The 14,721-nt window shown below is 45.4% G+C and overlaps 1 protein-coding gene and 1 long non-coding RNA gene across 5 annotated transcripts in view; one reads left to right on the forward strand and one right to left on the reverse strand.

Moving 5' to 3' along the window:
* LOC139777677 (uncharacterized) overlaps window positions 1–14,721 on the forward strand; it is a 136,298-nt gene that overhangs the window by 40,350 nt on the left and 81,227 nt on the right. The window lies entirely within an intron of this gene.
* Window positions 1,371–14,721, reverse strand: part of Bi (T-box transcription factor bifid) — an 87,047-nt gene continuing 73,696 nt past the window's right edge. For 3 of the 4 annotated variants that reach the window (XM_071714918.1, XM_071714933.1, XM_071714909.1), the window contains exons 5-7: window positions 13,908–14,054; window positions 12,865–12,941; window positions 1,371–7,578 (exon numbers count right to left, since the gene is read on the reverse strand). In XM_071714918.1, the coding sequence (XP_071571019.1) occupies window positions 6,768–7,578; window positions 12,865–12,941; window positions 13,908–14,054 (1,035 nt within the window). In that variant the 3' untranslated portion in view covers window positions 1,371–6,767. The remainder of the gene's footprint in view (window positions 7,579–12,864; window positions 12,942–13,907; window positions 14,055–14,721) is intronic. The other variant, XM_071714924.1, reaches the window with a different exon arrangement.

Consider the following 14,721-nt stretch of genomic DNA (forward strand, 5'->3'; position numbering starts at 1 on the left):
CTCTTTTAGCGGAACACGCTACGTTGCTTGGTACCGACTAATTCTTCTTTCTCCCTTCGCTGCCACCCTCGTCCCTTACCATTGGCTCAATCGTAAACCGCATCGACATGCGGTAAGACCTTTAAAACTTGTACTCCAGCAATGCAATCTGTCATGGTTGCAGCGACAGCGTAGCTACGAAAATTGCTACTATGCAAATTTAAATGCCTCCCTCCATTGGAAAGCAATAAGCAATCGATTTCGCGATACAAGAGCAAAATGAGTTTGATCGAAATCCTTTCGGGTCGTGCACGTTACGAGGATATAAATTATTTAGTGCGCGCAAGGAATATCACGGTAAACGTTAATAATTGCCTAGGGTTCCTTATTACGTTACGTTAAAGATCCGATCGCGGCGTAAGACGCATCACCTTCATAATCGCGTCGATTACTCACGAGCTCATTAACGGCGTTCTGATGAAATCGAGAAGCAAGATCTTATAAAAATCAGACGATGTGCGATAGTGGCCTTCCGCCTTTTCCCTTCCTTCAGATGGTCGTTAACCCTGTCGCTGCCAGTCTGCAGGACGCAGTGCGACGTACAGTGCATCAACCATGACAGTTTTACGAGCATAACTTCGATGTTTTGATGAATCAATCCGAATCAATGAATTAGATTATTAGATTGAACGGAAATGATTCCACGATATAACGAAGTATCCTAGCACGTTGTAGCACGCGGGAAATTACTGAGAGATCCTTAATTGTTCGCGGGAATTAATTGTTTGACTCTTAATTCTCCCATAAATCCATCCGTCTTATCGTGCGTGACTTTTACTATCGCGACAAACGTGCGTTATGGCTCTATAAAACGCAATATTCAGCATCGTGAATCAACTTATTATTGTAATACAGTCATTCGCATTCGTGTTCAACTCGCTGCCGGGTGACTCTCCTCGCTGACGCGGTTTAGCGTACTGCGACACGAAAGTCTCTTCGATTTTCGTCGTGAAATAAAATCGCCGCCGCTCCGATCGCCCTTTTCGTCTCCGCCCTTCCTAATCTTGCTCCTTTCATATTAATTTACTCATCGTTCGGCGAAAGCGCTTACGTGACACGAAAGTCGCCGCAAAATGCAAGCGTTTCAAATTACCGGGATAATCGAGATATCGCGATTGCTCCGTTTCTGGCAACGATGTCGGAATAGACACGTGGTTAACAAAAGGAGAATTCTTCCTCGCCACAATTTATTTTCTGTGAAGGAGCCCTGTGTCCGAGAAAGACACAACCACGTAATTCGAGAGTCATAATAGAAAACCTCAAAATTAACTTTTTCACGTGCCAGCACTGTGTGTCAAATATATTTAAAAAAAATCAAATTTAGAACGCAATAACATTCTCCAACAATTTTATTCCGTTATCGACACTCCACGTCGTTTTATTTTTATTTGACAGTCGTAGCTTTCCGTCGTTGCAAAATATTATAATTATTCGCACTTAGGAGTTACGTCGCATGGTATACGTGAAAGTGACAACAGTTTGAGTTATAATGTGACGAAACTTATGCACGGCCGCCTAATTACCTATGTAATACCCCTAATTGTCTCGCTGCAAGGAATCGTTAGTCTGCTTGCTTCAAACAAGGCCGTATTCATTAACTTTTTATCTACGTAATCATCGGAATTTACCTTTGCGCCATGGCACGGAAATGCGAATTCATCGGGGAAACCTTTCATTAAAAAAAAAAAGACGCATATGCCGCTAATTACGTCGATATCTCATCAATTTGCACCGTTCCTGGAACACGATGTTCCCATGTAACATATCGTAGTGAGTCTGATATAACTATAACTCTCTTCCGAAATATTAAGAGTATTTAAATTAAAGTGTTATGTAAATTTTGCAAATTCTCGCGAAATCATAAAGTATGAATTTACAATAATCCAAAGCAGATAAATATACTGATTTTTTTTATTTATTAAATCTATATGCTTCCTTGTACGTATTTCAAAACGTTCGCTGTCCCTCACGTTTTCATTACTTTATTTTGCGGCCGGGAAAGAGCGCATCGCCGTATCTTCACACGAGCAAACCGTAATTATTACAATCGTCCGACCGATCGGCCGAAAGATTAAAATTCCTGCGCCACCGAAGCGCGTTCTTGCGCGCTTATCTTCTGGGCAAAAACGAAAAACGATTTCTTTCATTAAAGAGGCGGCGGAATCAAAAGCTTCTTCGTTAAAACGCGTATAAAACGCGTATCGGCCGACTGGTTACATTCGTACGCAAACAACATCTGTTTAATGCTAATCATCATCGTTCGCTTCGCGTAGTAGCTGAACGGTGACCGATTTTCTGTAACGGTGGCGAAGCGAGATTACTATTCCCGATTTACTTGGCCTATTGCTAGATTTAGTGTCAAAGTTATTAACGGGCAATGTACAAAGATATTAAAAATTAACGTTACGACACGTTTTATCCAATAGAGCTGGCGCAACCGTGGCTTTTCGCGCGGAGTGTAAAAGGAGAAAATTGCACGGAAGTTGATAAGCACACTGACCAATCGCGAATGGCGCGACGTTCGCTATTTTGCGCAGATATCCGCGCGCGCGCGCGCGATATAACTATGCAACGATAAGTTCATCGTGCAATTAAGTTTATTTATTAATCGGAGCGTGAGAAATGAGTTGTATACACAGTGTTGTATTTTTAAATTATTATATATATATATATATAGAATTCTTAATCACGTGGATTTTTTGCGGAGGGACTTTTGATGACGGGGCAAGATTGGGAACGGAGTCGGGAGGGCGGAGGACAAAGAATCTAAGGAGTGTACAATATACAATACAAGTCACGGAATATCACGATTCTCGTGTTAAGAAGTTAGATCCGCTTTTGACGCGCGCGGCCCACGTCTGAACCGCTCGTTCTTCCCTTCGTTTCCTTATCTTTTCTCTTTAATCATTTTTTATTGCTTTTCCTATTTTCTCGTCGACGGTGATGCTCGCGTCGCTTCGAGTACAAGACCGTGCGTACGCCCCGAAGGAAGCCACGAAAATTATGCGAGGGATTGAGCAAATTCCCGAAGATTCGAGGGAACTGAGACGCGATTTCGATCGGACGAAAGTAGCTTCGACCGTAGCTTAAAATTCCGGATGGACGACGGACTTGTCAATCGTACACGATCGAATCGTTAAATTGAAGGAGCAGATGGACGAAGAAAATATTTGATATAATGACGCCTCGTGATTACAGGTTTTTAGCGTTTAAATTAATACGTTCGCATTAATGTGACTTAATATTGTACAATGGACTCTTCGTATCCACAGGCTAAACTTTCACTAAGAACCATCACAGCACTAAATTGATAATACACTTTACGTACTGATACGTATGGTACAGTAGGGAATAATGTTTATCCATACAAATAACTTAACGCGCGTAAGAATGTGACAAGCCTTCTTCATCCACTTGCCTGTTCAATTGCATATCTGTACATATCGATCAGTTTCTACTTCTGCACCGGAACATTGGCTCATTTTCATACTGTACATTTAGCGTTGAATACGGCAATTCCCATCTTACATTTGCATCGAGGTTTTTTTTTATATAATTAAAATTCAGGACCGGAGAGAAAATTCAGGGGAGAGCCGTATTTAGCGCTGAATATAAACAAATTGGAATAAAGTAAATATATGTACAACGTTTATCGGACATATCTGAACAGGATTCATTAAAATCAACACGCGTAAACGAATTAAGGGTTCTGCGTAATCAGTAACAAGTAAATAAAGTAATAAAGATTTGTGGAAAATATTTATCTCGCCATTTTTGGAGGCGATTTTTTTTCATCATTGTGATAACAGTTCTTCGATCAACACATTAATAAAATAAAAAAATCTACCTGCAGTTCCGTCTACCAGATTGTAGAATAGGCTTCTGGTTATCGCTTAAAGTATGATGAACAATAATCGTCGGGCCCTTTACTCGACGACACGATTCTAAATCGACCTCCGATTTTCGAACTATTCGTTTCGAATCGCTCGAAAATCTTCGTTTCACGAATTTTGCACTGGATCAAAGTGCCTGCCAATGGCGATTTTTGCTTATGGAAATCTTGGCCGACCGCAGCAGTTTATTAGAACAGCCGAACCGATTAGTTTCATCCGCGATAGTTGCACTCACAGCTCTGCTCGATTATTGCTTTCGGATTTCAGAACACTTCGCTCCCTTGTAATCGATTCGGATGTACAGACATATTACAACGACGATGCAAGCCCGCTTAACGGGTATCGCAAAATAGAGCTAAGCTGATTAAGACTTCCAACAATCGATATATCTCTCGTTTTAGTCAATATGTTCAGATATTATACATGTTTAATAATCAACGCGTCATATCACGTTCTATTCGTGTTTTTGCATAATGTTTCTATAAAACCAAAATTAATGTTAATTGTCAATCTAAGATATATTAAAATTTAATATGCTCTAAGAATTTTGAAATATCTCGGCTTGGTAAATATCGAGTGAATATCAGCATGAAATTGATTATTTTTATATATTCGTGTAAATGATATTATAATTCGAGCACTGTATTTATTAACGTTGTATTTAATTGATTTACTTCGTCCAGTCGCTGCTGACTTACCTTCTTGCAATTAGTGAACAACGGCAACAAATTATTTAAAAAAACGAGAGATCGACTTAGAAGATCCACTCGTGTCTTTCTCATTTTACGATACCTACTCGACGTTACTGCAGGATCGAAAACGCGTAGGAGACGTGACAGCGATTAGTCGAATTACGACAGAGTGGCTTAGAATACGAATGAGAGGCCGATCGTCGATTGCACAACGAGATGATAGACGTTGAACGCCAAGGTGCATTGCGCTGGGGGTATCGAGTCGATCTTTCGATCGTCGCTGCAAATGTGCAGCGCGCGGACGTGCGGCGCATTCGCATTGTCACAGTGCGTGCAAACGATAACGGCCTCCCATTCTCGGACATCACGAGAGAATCCCATTCTCGGAGACGTTCCCTTAAAAAAAAAAGGAAAGGAAAAAAACACCGCCGCGCTACGTTCTCCCGCGGGCATCGCGCGATTTCGCCTTAAATCACCGTTATCTTCCATCCCAGACGTCAGGTTTTTCTCTTTAGACCGCTTCTATTGTGTTATACGTACGTGCAGTATTCGCGATAGCGAAACCCTCTGCTCCCTAAAGTGACTCGCGCGAGTTGATTGCAAATTTACTCGACGTTCTTATCACACGCGTTCAATAATTATTTACACCGACCGCCACTATTTATACAAATTACAGGCCGACTCGGAGTTTTAATCGGCGCGTAGGATTCCAGTCCTTTGCTACATTCAGCTAATTCAGCAATCGAGTCTTGAGCAATTATTGTAAAATAAAATCTCGATTTGCCTCTTTTACATAAAAAAAAAGATTAAAGAAATAAATTGAACTTCTAACTTTGCAACGTTTGAGAACAATGTAAAAATAAAATATTTTTGATAAATCGTTTCTCTATAATTGTAAAATTAAAAACATAAATGACGATCACAAGCCCGACGTATTTCAAAGGGGTAACAAAGAGGTTCTAAAAAAAAAGTATTCGTCGATAGTGACATCCGAGTAAACAAATGAAAAGCTGGTCGCCCACCACGTGTTGTTTTGACCGACGGCTTTACCTTCGACGCACGTTCAAAGGACGCGAGTCTCTCCGGGCGACGTGGAATTTCGAGAACGAGAGGATTCGAGAGCGGCACTGCTTCCCGGTGAACCAATCCGCGGTTTATACCGCGTCGCGTTGCTTTTTCTATGGATCGTCAACTCGGATCCCGAGATTCTTCGGATTTGGGATTCCTTGCGCTTTTTGCTTTGCGTTTTCGAGGCATAAATCGGGCAGCGTGCGTTTATGCGTTTACGTCTCTCTAGTCGTTATAATATAATAATATATTTAATAATTAGTACAGAGAGAGTAGATGTTATTTATATTTATAATATAATATTTATATATATATATAATATAATATAATATATATATAATATCACTAGGGTACATATGTACAGGGGCTGCAAATAGTAGGAGGTGCTTTTATATTGCAATATCGTTCTCTGTTTTCTTCCCTTAAGACCTAACGTACACAGGTAGAACGTAGACTCACACGTGACACAGGTACGCGCTCGTAGACTCTCTCCCTTTTTTCTCTCTTTCTCTCCCTCTCTCACATTCATTTTCCTCTAATCGCATTCACTCTCGCGTCTCATCTAATTTACAGCAAACGCGCGATCGGTGCAGCGTCCGTTCAGAGCCCAACGCACCCCGCTTCGCGGTCCTTTAACAGAGACGCACACTCCTAACGCGCGCGATATCGTGCTCTCTAGCTCGCGCGAACCGCGTAGGTCTATTTACAGATACAGGAAACACGCGGGGGACTCCTCGTTCCGTCCCGAAAGCACGAAGGGCGCCGCTCCCGCTCGCGAGAACGACTTCTCGAGCGCGGCGCCGCTCCGGAAATAAAATTGCACTTTGTAGTATGAGAGTCCGGCCTTCCTCGCTCCCGTCCGGTGCGGCCAGGACCCCCGAATAGGATGAGGAGAAGACAGGGAGAACCGAATGCCGACCAGCCAACGTTCCCGCCGCTACGACGGCTCCGACGTGGAGTCCGGCTCCCTCTCGTCGGCGGAGAGGTCCTCCGGGTCGCCGCCGGACTCGTCGGCGCAGTCCTCGTCCTCGTCAGGGTCGTCGTCCTTCGTGCTGCTCACAGGCTCGTTCTCCTGTCACGGACTCCCTCCGCCAGCGTCATCGCCCCGATGCCCGGGCGTCAGACTCGGACTTCTCCTTCTCTTCTCCTGCAGTCCGTTCACCATGTTCTCGATGGACTTGAGCTCACCGGCGGAGCTGGGTGTCGTCGAGGTGAGAGCACCGCCGCCGGTGGGTGTCGGCGAGTCGGTCGGCGGCCTCGGCGGCGGTGATCTCGGACTTAGGGTCCTACTACCGGGGGTCACGGTCTCGAAGGCCGAGCCATGCGAGGGCGCCGGGAGCGTATAGGGCGCGAATCTGTGCCCCTTGAGCTGGTGCAGGGGACTGGCCAGGGGATGGGGATAGTGCGCGAAGAGCGCCGGATGCTGGGCCGCCAAGGCCAGCTGGGCGTTAAACAGCATACCGGGCGTGACCCCGCCGTGGAGTCCGAGGGGAGAGGGTGGTATCAGGGGACCGGGACCGGGATAAAGTCCGGGCACCGGCGGGTACAGATACGGCAAGAGGGGCGGGTGAAGCGGTGGGCCGACCGAGACGTCCGGCCGTGGACCCTCGGACCCCGTTGGACCTGGCCCGCCACCGCTCTCGGACCCGGACGACTCGCTGCCCTCGCCCCGCTCGCTCGTTCGATCGTCCCTCTCTCGGGAGTGCTCCCGCTCCCGATGGTGGTGGGCCGGGTGCGGCGTATCGGGTCCGACCACGTCCAGCAGCTTGTCATCGTCGTCCATGAGGTCGGTGGCGGAGTTCGACGAGCGCCGCTTGTCCGGCGACGCTGGTCCACTCGCTGTCAAACGGGAACCGCCGCCCGATACTGTCAGCAGCGCCTGCCTTCTGCAACAACGACGCAGAGTTAGCAATCTTGCGAGGTTCGCGTGCGACGCTTATTTTGCGCTCTTAATTACTTCTTATCCTACGAAATCTTTTTTCGCATTTATACCGCGTTTAAAAATTAATTAAATTATACCGTGCTGATCTTTGTCTCGCGAATAATAAGTCGTACGTTAGACAAGCAAACTCGACATCGTCGCAAGACGAATTATAAAGGAACCCGTTGCCTCGGTGTTTCTAGATTGATTATTGATTTATGGAAAGGCGTGGTTAGTGAGTTATCAATCGTTAGGGAACGTTAGCGGAGCTGCGCGGCCACCGGGTAAATGGGTTCCGCCTATTTCGATATGATTTATCGGCATTCGCAAGCTGACAATCTTTTGAGACGCGCGAATGCCCATTGATTACGGCACACTATAATTGGTTCCGAGAGTATAACGAGAGGGTCGGTGATAAAGTTACCTCCCTCTTTGGCAGCGGCAATTTCGACGCTAAATCGTTCACGCTCGATCTCGTTGCGGTTTTGTTAGCATACCGTACGCGTATGTCTCAATCGAAAAATTGCGACGAAGACGAGCGTGCGGTAAGAGGATATCCCCATCCGGAAGATTGCGAGAACCAATCGGCGATTTCTATCTATACTAGCGCAATATCGCGACGACGTCCTCGCTCTGTGTGCTAATTGATTCATTGGTGAATCGACATGCGGCATAATGAAGAACTGAGATTGCAAGTAGACCGAGTTCGCATTAACGTTAATTCTGATAAACATTATACGGAAGCTATTGCAATCGTGTAAGGAAATATAACAAAGTCAGAATAATAATTGATTGTATATTAATAATTCGCCAAACTAACTTCAACTTGTAATATGAAGCATTAAATGGCCGGCAGATGTACATATCTCATCACAAGATGAACACGCAGTCTATTTACAAATCTTAGTGTTCGATTTCTTCGAAACTTTCACGCGGACATTGCGTAAAGCGTTATTTCGATTACGCGTAACCCACTGAATGAGAATCTATGAAAATCTTACAGCGCCGATATTCACGCGAGTGAAATATCGTCGCTCGTTAGCGACGTGCGTCGTATCGGGTCGTATATCGTCGCGCGTGCGAGGCGAACAGAAGGCGCGATCAATGCGATCGTGATTCTGAGAGACAGAGAGGTATTGTGTCGAAGAAAATCAAAAGGCCCCCGACGTTAAACGCGGCGCGGCGACTCTCGGAGCCGCGCTTCGCTCGTCCGCGGTGATAATTCACGCGGAGCGGATCTCGGCGTCCGCGTCGGCGCAATGCAATAAACGAGGCCTCGGGATTTATGCGAGCGCCGGTAGCTGTACTGCCTCGAGGCGAGGCCGTGGTATTAGATTAATTATCTTAATTGCGCCTTCAACGCCTTTCCTATGCGGCAAGTGTCTAGCGTTCTCGCTCGCTCGCTCGCTCGCGCGTGCGTTGCCTTCACGTGCGCTTAACTTTATGCCACTCGCAGCTATTTGCACTTATAAACAGACGAGCGCGAGGGCCCGTGTGGTGCAATTCGCGCCTCTGTATGCGTGCGTGTGTACAGGCGGCTCGCATAAACGAGCGGCGTGTCGATAGAACCCTCAAGATATACGCGCGGCACGATTACATTGCGCTCCGCGACGACGCGGTACGACGCCGGGAAACTTTTTTTTTCCGCGAATCGCGAGCTAGATGTACGGAATCGAGAGTGATTTATCGCCCCTGATGTCCGCCTGCACTCTCGCGAGTCGGAGTCTCGATCATTTTTCATCGATGCCGCGGCGATATCGTATCGATTCACGACACACTGATCTATTCGCCGATTCCCCAGGGCAACGTGTTTCTCTCGCCCGATCTTCGCGAAGAGTCGCGTAATCTCGACGCGATTTATCGAGTTGCGTTATACACGGATAGCCTTTTACATAAGAGAAATCGAGCGCGCCGTGTGGATTTAATGATTTCTGATTAATCTGCGTTAATGAATTCCTTTATCCGTTTCTAGACTTTGATTTGTCCCTGCAACTAATTAAAGCACCGAAGCAGAGAACGAAAAAAGTCAACCAGCTGTCTCGCGCTAAACGACATTTGGCGCGACCGATCTCAGTGAGCGCGAGTAAAATTGAACGTCTCCAGCCTACGTCGTGAAGCCCAGGACGAAGAGGGACGTACCTTACTCGAAAGTCCTATACCGAGCGCACGGCGGACTATTGATTTGGCGCGCGCTCTCGCACTTACGAAAACCAGAGAGCCTGTATACCCTTTCTCGGGGGGGGGGGGGCTGCAACGAGTTCATGTCACGGAGTGCATCCACGAGGAGGAGCGTGCGCGAGGCGGATGCACCTCGGGCGAGCGATCGAGCGAAAGCGCGCGTCTCTGTGTTGGTTGGAACTGATCGCATTACATGGCATTAAGACACCGGTAAGCCTCTCGTTGTGCGAACGGCTATAGCCGAGACTTACACGAGGTTTAGGTTTGTTCTGCCTGCACGAGACGATGCATTAGATTTGCCCTGGCCCCCCCTTGCTTTTCCGCGCCACGCCGCGTCGCGCCCTCGTAACCCCGGCCCGTCATTCGGCTCGATTGTCGACGGTAACGTACCATCGAGTTTCCTTTGCGTGATTAGGAGCGTTCCAGGAAATTTTGTTCGAGCCCGACGAAAGGGTCCGCGTGCGCCAATTAATTCTGTATTAGGTTGCGGAATCGAGTATTTGGGCTTGGCGCAATTATGGGAGGAATTGCGGAGCTCTCCGAAAGCTCATATCGTTGTCTAAAAGACTTCGTGTGGGAATTGAGAAAGATAAGCCTTTCATTTCGCCAAAATATCTTCGCAAATATATCATCATCGCGATTTCGAACGAACCAAATGACATTTGACATTAACGAAAGTAAAAGGCCGAAATCGTGCGGCAAGAAGTATAATGATATAATGAATATTGACAGGTCTATATCGCAAATGAGAAGATTCAAACCGTCAGTTACGTGTTATCCTTATTAGTGTTTTCGATATTGCCCAGATGTAACATGAGATTACCGAACGAGGTGAAACAGATATTTTTTTTTTTACAAAAATCAGGGATGCAGCCTAAGACTAGTCGGGCCGTAATTACATCTCGTAGGAATGCTTTGCAATGCATCGGGAAACGCATAGGAATCCCAACGATTTCCGCTTTGCGGATAATTAACTGCAAAAGTTAAGTAAAACTCGCCGGCTTCGGACAGATTTCTCTCGGCGTGCTCTTGCTTCGCTCATTAATCAGAAGACATTCGTGGTATATAAGCGAGTACCGATCGCGAAAATTAACCCCGGGGACAATGGTCAGCGTCACGAATATTAATTGAACACCTGTGCTAATGAAGCGCGCTAGAAAATACACGCTGTTCGCGCTATACGTATATTAACGCGCGGTCGTGGGAGTTTCACGAGCGAACGGGTTAATCCGCCGCGTGTATCGCAATACGATCTTTCCGCGGTGTGTATGATGATAAATGACGTGACAACTCGCCACACCAGAGCGGTTCCTTCTTTCTTTTTCTCCCTCTCTCTCTCTCTCTCTTCCTTTTCTTTTTTAAGCGGCGTGGCGAATCAACTCGTCACGCTCGAGTGGCGTTACATCTCGTGACGAACCGCCGCGTCGCGCGTTGTTAAAAAATTAACGAAACAATGCGCCGGCTGTCAGTGTCGTTTAATCCTGTCGCGTATCGGGTGTAGCGATTTTATTCGGATGTAGTCACGTAATTACTCTAAATTTCCTTAAATCATGAGGGATCTCTCATCTAAATTATCGTGTAACTACAAAATTCCGACTGATTTTGTTATACATTCACATCTTACTTCTCTGCTTTTCTAGCCTACTTGCTTCGTCTCGGTTCTCGATTATTAGCGGTTCAGTGTATCGTAAAGAAATCTACGCAGCCGAAGAGATAACGTATAAAAAATAACACGTGGGATCGGGGAAAGAGATTTCGCGCTTTCGTTGGAAAGATCGACCGAGGCTCTCGAAGCGCAGTCTTTGTGCAGCCGCAAAACGATCTCTGTAGGGCTAATATAAAATTCAAAGCCGCCGAGAGTGGCACCCTCCACGTTAACGATAGCGCCGCCCCTGAGCATCAGTATGCTAATCCGATGATTGGCTATGTTCCAACCCCGATCCCTCTCTCGCTGTGCCACTCTCTTTCTCTCGCGGTCTCTTTCTTGCCGGTGTTTCCCTGCCCGTGCCCTCTCTCTTTCTCTCTTTCCGGTTTCCCTGTGGCTTCCTGATGGCATCCAACCACCCTTAACCGAAACCATAAGCCAAAACTAACCCTTATTCTAATTAGGCGGTGCCGCGGCGACGCGCCCCCTGCTTTGCATATTTTCTCGATTAACCTCGCCCTTTCTTTATCCGCTCGACGTCGCAGACCGCCGCAATTTTCCGAAAATTTTCTGACCCGCGGCTTGCATCGTCCTTTTTTTTGTCCTTCCATGTAACATAATGCACTTCTTGATACGAGATACACGCTGGCACCGCAGACAGAATATTCTCTTTTATTAATGAAATTTCAAGAGTTCCTTAATGATGTTAGAAGGATTAGGTACAGCTTAAATTGTTATGCATAGCGACTTAATTTCATCAAAATCCACTCGAGCTTTCACCCTGCGACCAATGGGATCGAAATGGGTTTCCATAGCGGCCTGGTCCACGGCAACGGCGGGCCAGCATCCCCTCCGAGGGATCGCTCGCTGACATAAGCTCATAAACCCGCAATATTGAATATAAATGGACGGCACTGCCGGCGATGCGGAGTGCAAATGAGCCCTGTGAAACCAACCCTTAGCTCGGGGGGTAACCCTAAGGTCGGCATAATAGCGCCGATCGAGGGGAAGCTCGAAAGGTCTACGATCAATTAGGTCGACCCCGAAGACAGATTCGCGCTCTTTGCTCGTCACAAAACGCGATTCGAAGAGAGGGCATGTCTCCTTTGCATTTAGGGTAGTTTTTTAATCTTATACTAACGCAGATTCCGAGTCGTACGACTTTCGTTATGGGACGTTCGAAAGATACTTAGCCTACTGATTTTTTTAACTCTTTCCTGATTATTGATATTATATGATTTTCACAAATTTTTGTAAATAAACCTTGTGACTGTAATGGAACGAATTAAATAGGTCTTTCAGGAACACGGATATACATATGACAAAAGATTTGTATATTTGGCATAAATTTTTTAATTTCAGGAAAGTGTCAAAAAATGTACCGCATATGTAATCGCTTTAAAATGCAGTTTTGAAAGCGATACTCACTTTTTCTCGCGCTTCCCCGCACCGGTATCCCGAAATCCTTTCGCAAAGGGGTTGTTATCGATCTTCAGTTGAGTGATCTGCAAGCAAAATAAATATATTTGAGCATGGATAAAAAAAAATTGCGAATTAAACAATCTTTCGTTACGTCGGATTTAACAGGGCTGTAGACTCTCGACTCGCTCGACTCTAATATGCTTTCTCGCTTTGCTTCGCGCGGTTGATATACCGAGAAGGCGCGATAATAAAGATAGGATTAGAGCCGCATATATAACCGACCTACCAAAAATCTATATAAGGCCCGGTTTCTTCTTATGGCCACGTGCGTGCGTGTGAGCAACTCATTCACTACTGAAAATAATGCGTACCGAGAAGACGCTGTTCCACGAAATGATGCTCGCGTCCATGACTTATCAAGACACAGGAACGGGAAGAAATATTAATTAACGGAAGGCCAGTAACCAAAACGACCCGCTCTCTCAGATCGTAACGCGAGATTGTTTCTTTCTAACGAATTCTCGCCGCTGTGGATGAGCTTCACATTTCTTCTGCGATAAGGTGATGATTTTTGACGTACAAAAAGCAGGAGCCATATTTCTGCATCGATAATTTTACGAGATAAAAAGAAAAGGGCTAAATAAATTTTACAATTAAATAGAGAGAACGCCACCTTCGGTCGAGTTGAATCTTTGTAGCCTAATAATATTTTGTGTGAATTTATATACTTTTTTCCAAACTGCGTGCCAATTATTTGTCAGTCTTGAAACACAGTTTTCATTGAAACAGTAAATTCACATAGTTGAATCTATATATTCGATTTAACTTTATGGTGTTAATAAGCATTCTTTAAAAAAATCACTGTCATTTAAAATAAATAAATAAATAAATTTTATGGCCTCCTACAAGAGTTCCCGGGCGTTACAAAATACAAAGTCGTTCTTCGATTTTCCGAAAGATTGCACTTTGACGTTCCGAAATTGATCTGACGGAAGATCTCTTTCGCGTGTGGACGATACGTGTGTTTAAGCAAACCAGAGGTCGCTTACCTTCTCGTTTTGATAGGCCGTCACGGCGATGAATTCCGTCTCCTTGAAAACGTAACTCCTGAACGTCGAATACGGAAGTTTGAGGATGTCGTTGGCTCGCACGAGGTGAAACCTCGGCTGATACTTGTGCATCGAGTTCAGTATCGTCTGTAATAAGAAAGGGATCATACATTGGGACAGATTGTTTTAGGCTAGCTTTGGCAAAGAATGTTTGCAATTAATTTCGCTTCGTTTGCACTTTTAGACCAATTGCTCGATGATGCGATCAATTCCACATCGAAATCATTTTAGAATCGAGTCAAAAGAAAATCAAACAACACACAAATCAAATTTTTTTTTCTCTAGACTTTTTCGAATATAAGTACTCGAACTTCGTATAAAGTGGATTTCTTTTTCATTCTAATGAACAATGTTCGGAGCGTTCCAATTAGAGCAAATCGCGGGGTTCAGAAGTCTCGTGATTAGCCCTCGCGAGCGTGGTCTGAAAGTGATCTACGGCGCAAAATTAAGAAACAAAAGCGGCGCGAGACACGAGAGAGCGATTTTGCACGAAGAAAAATATAGAGATACGTCAGATTAAAAAAGTGTCAAGAAGGTGTTGCCGTTAATCACACAATCAGAGAGCGTGTGCCTCGGCACGTTACTCTTTCTCCCGGTTAATTAATCTTCGTGCAAGTATTTCATAAAGTTCCGTGCGGGCCAAGAAGGCATGAGCTTGGCAAAGCGGCTATTACACTGATGCATCATGCCGAGCTGATCGATACCAAAGTCTACAAACGCAATCGAGCTTTCCGAGCGAGCTCCGCGCTCGGAT

Source organism: Temnothorax nylanderi, unplaced genomic scaffold (assembly GCF_030848795.1).
Source record: "Temnothorax nylanderi isolate EJ_2023f unplaced genomic scaffold, tnyl_v1.0 TNYL_tig0006_pilon, whole genome shotgun sequence".
Lineage (NCBI taxonomy): Eukaryota > Metazoa > Arthropoda > Insecta > Hymenoptera > Formicidae > Temnothorax > Temnothorax nylanderi.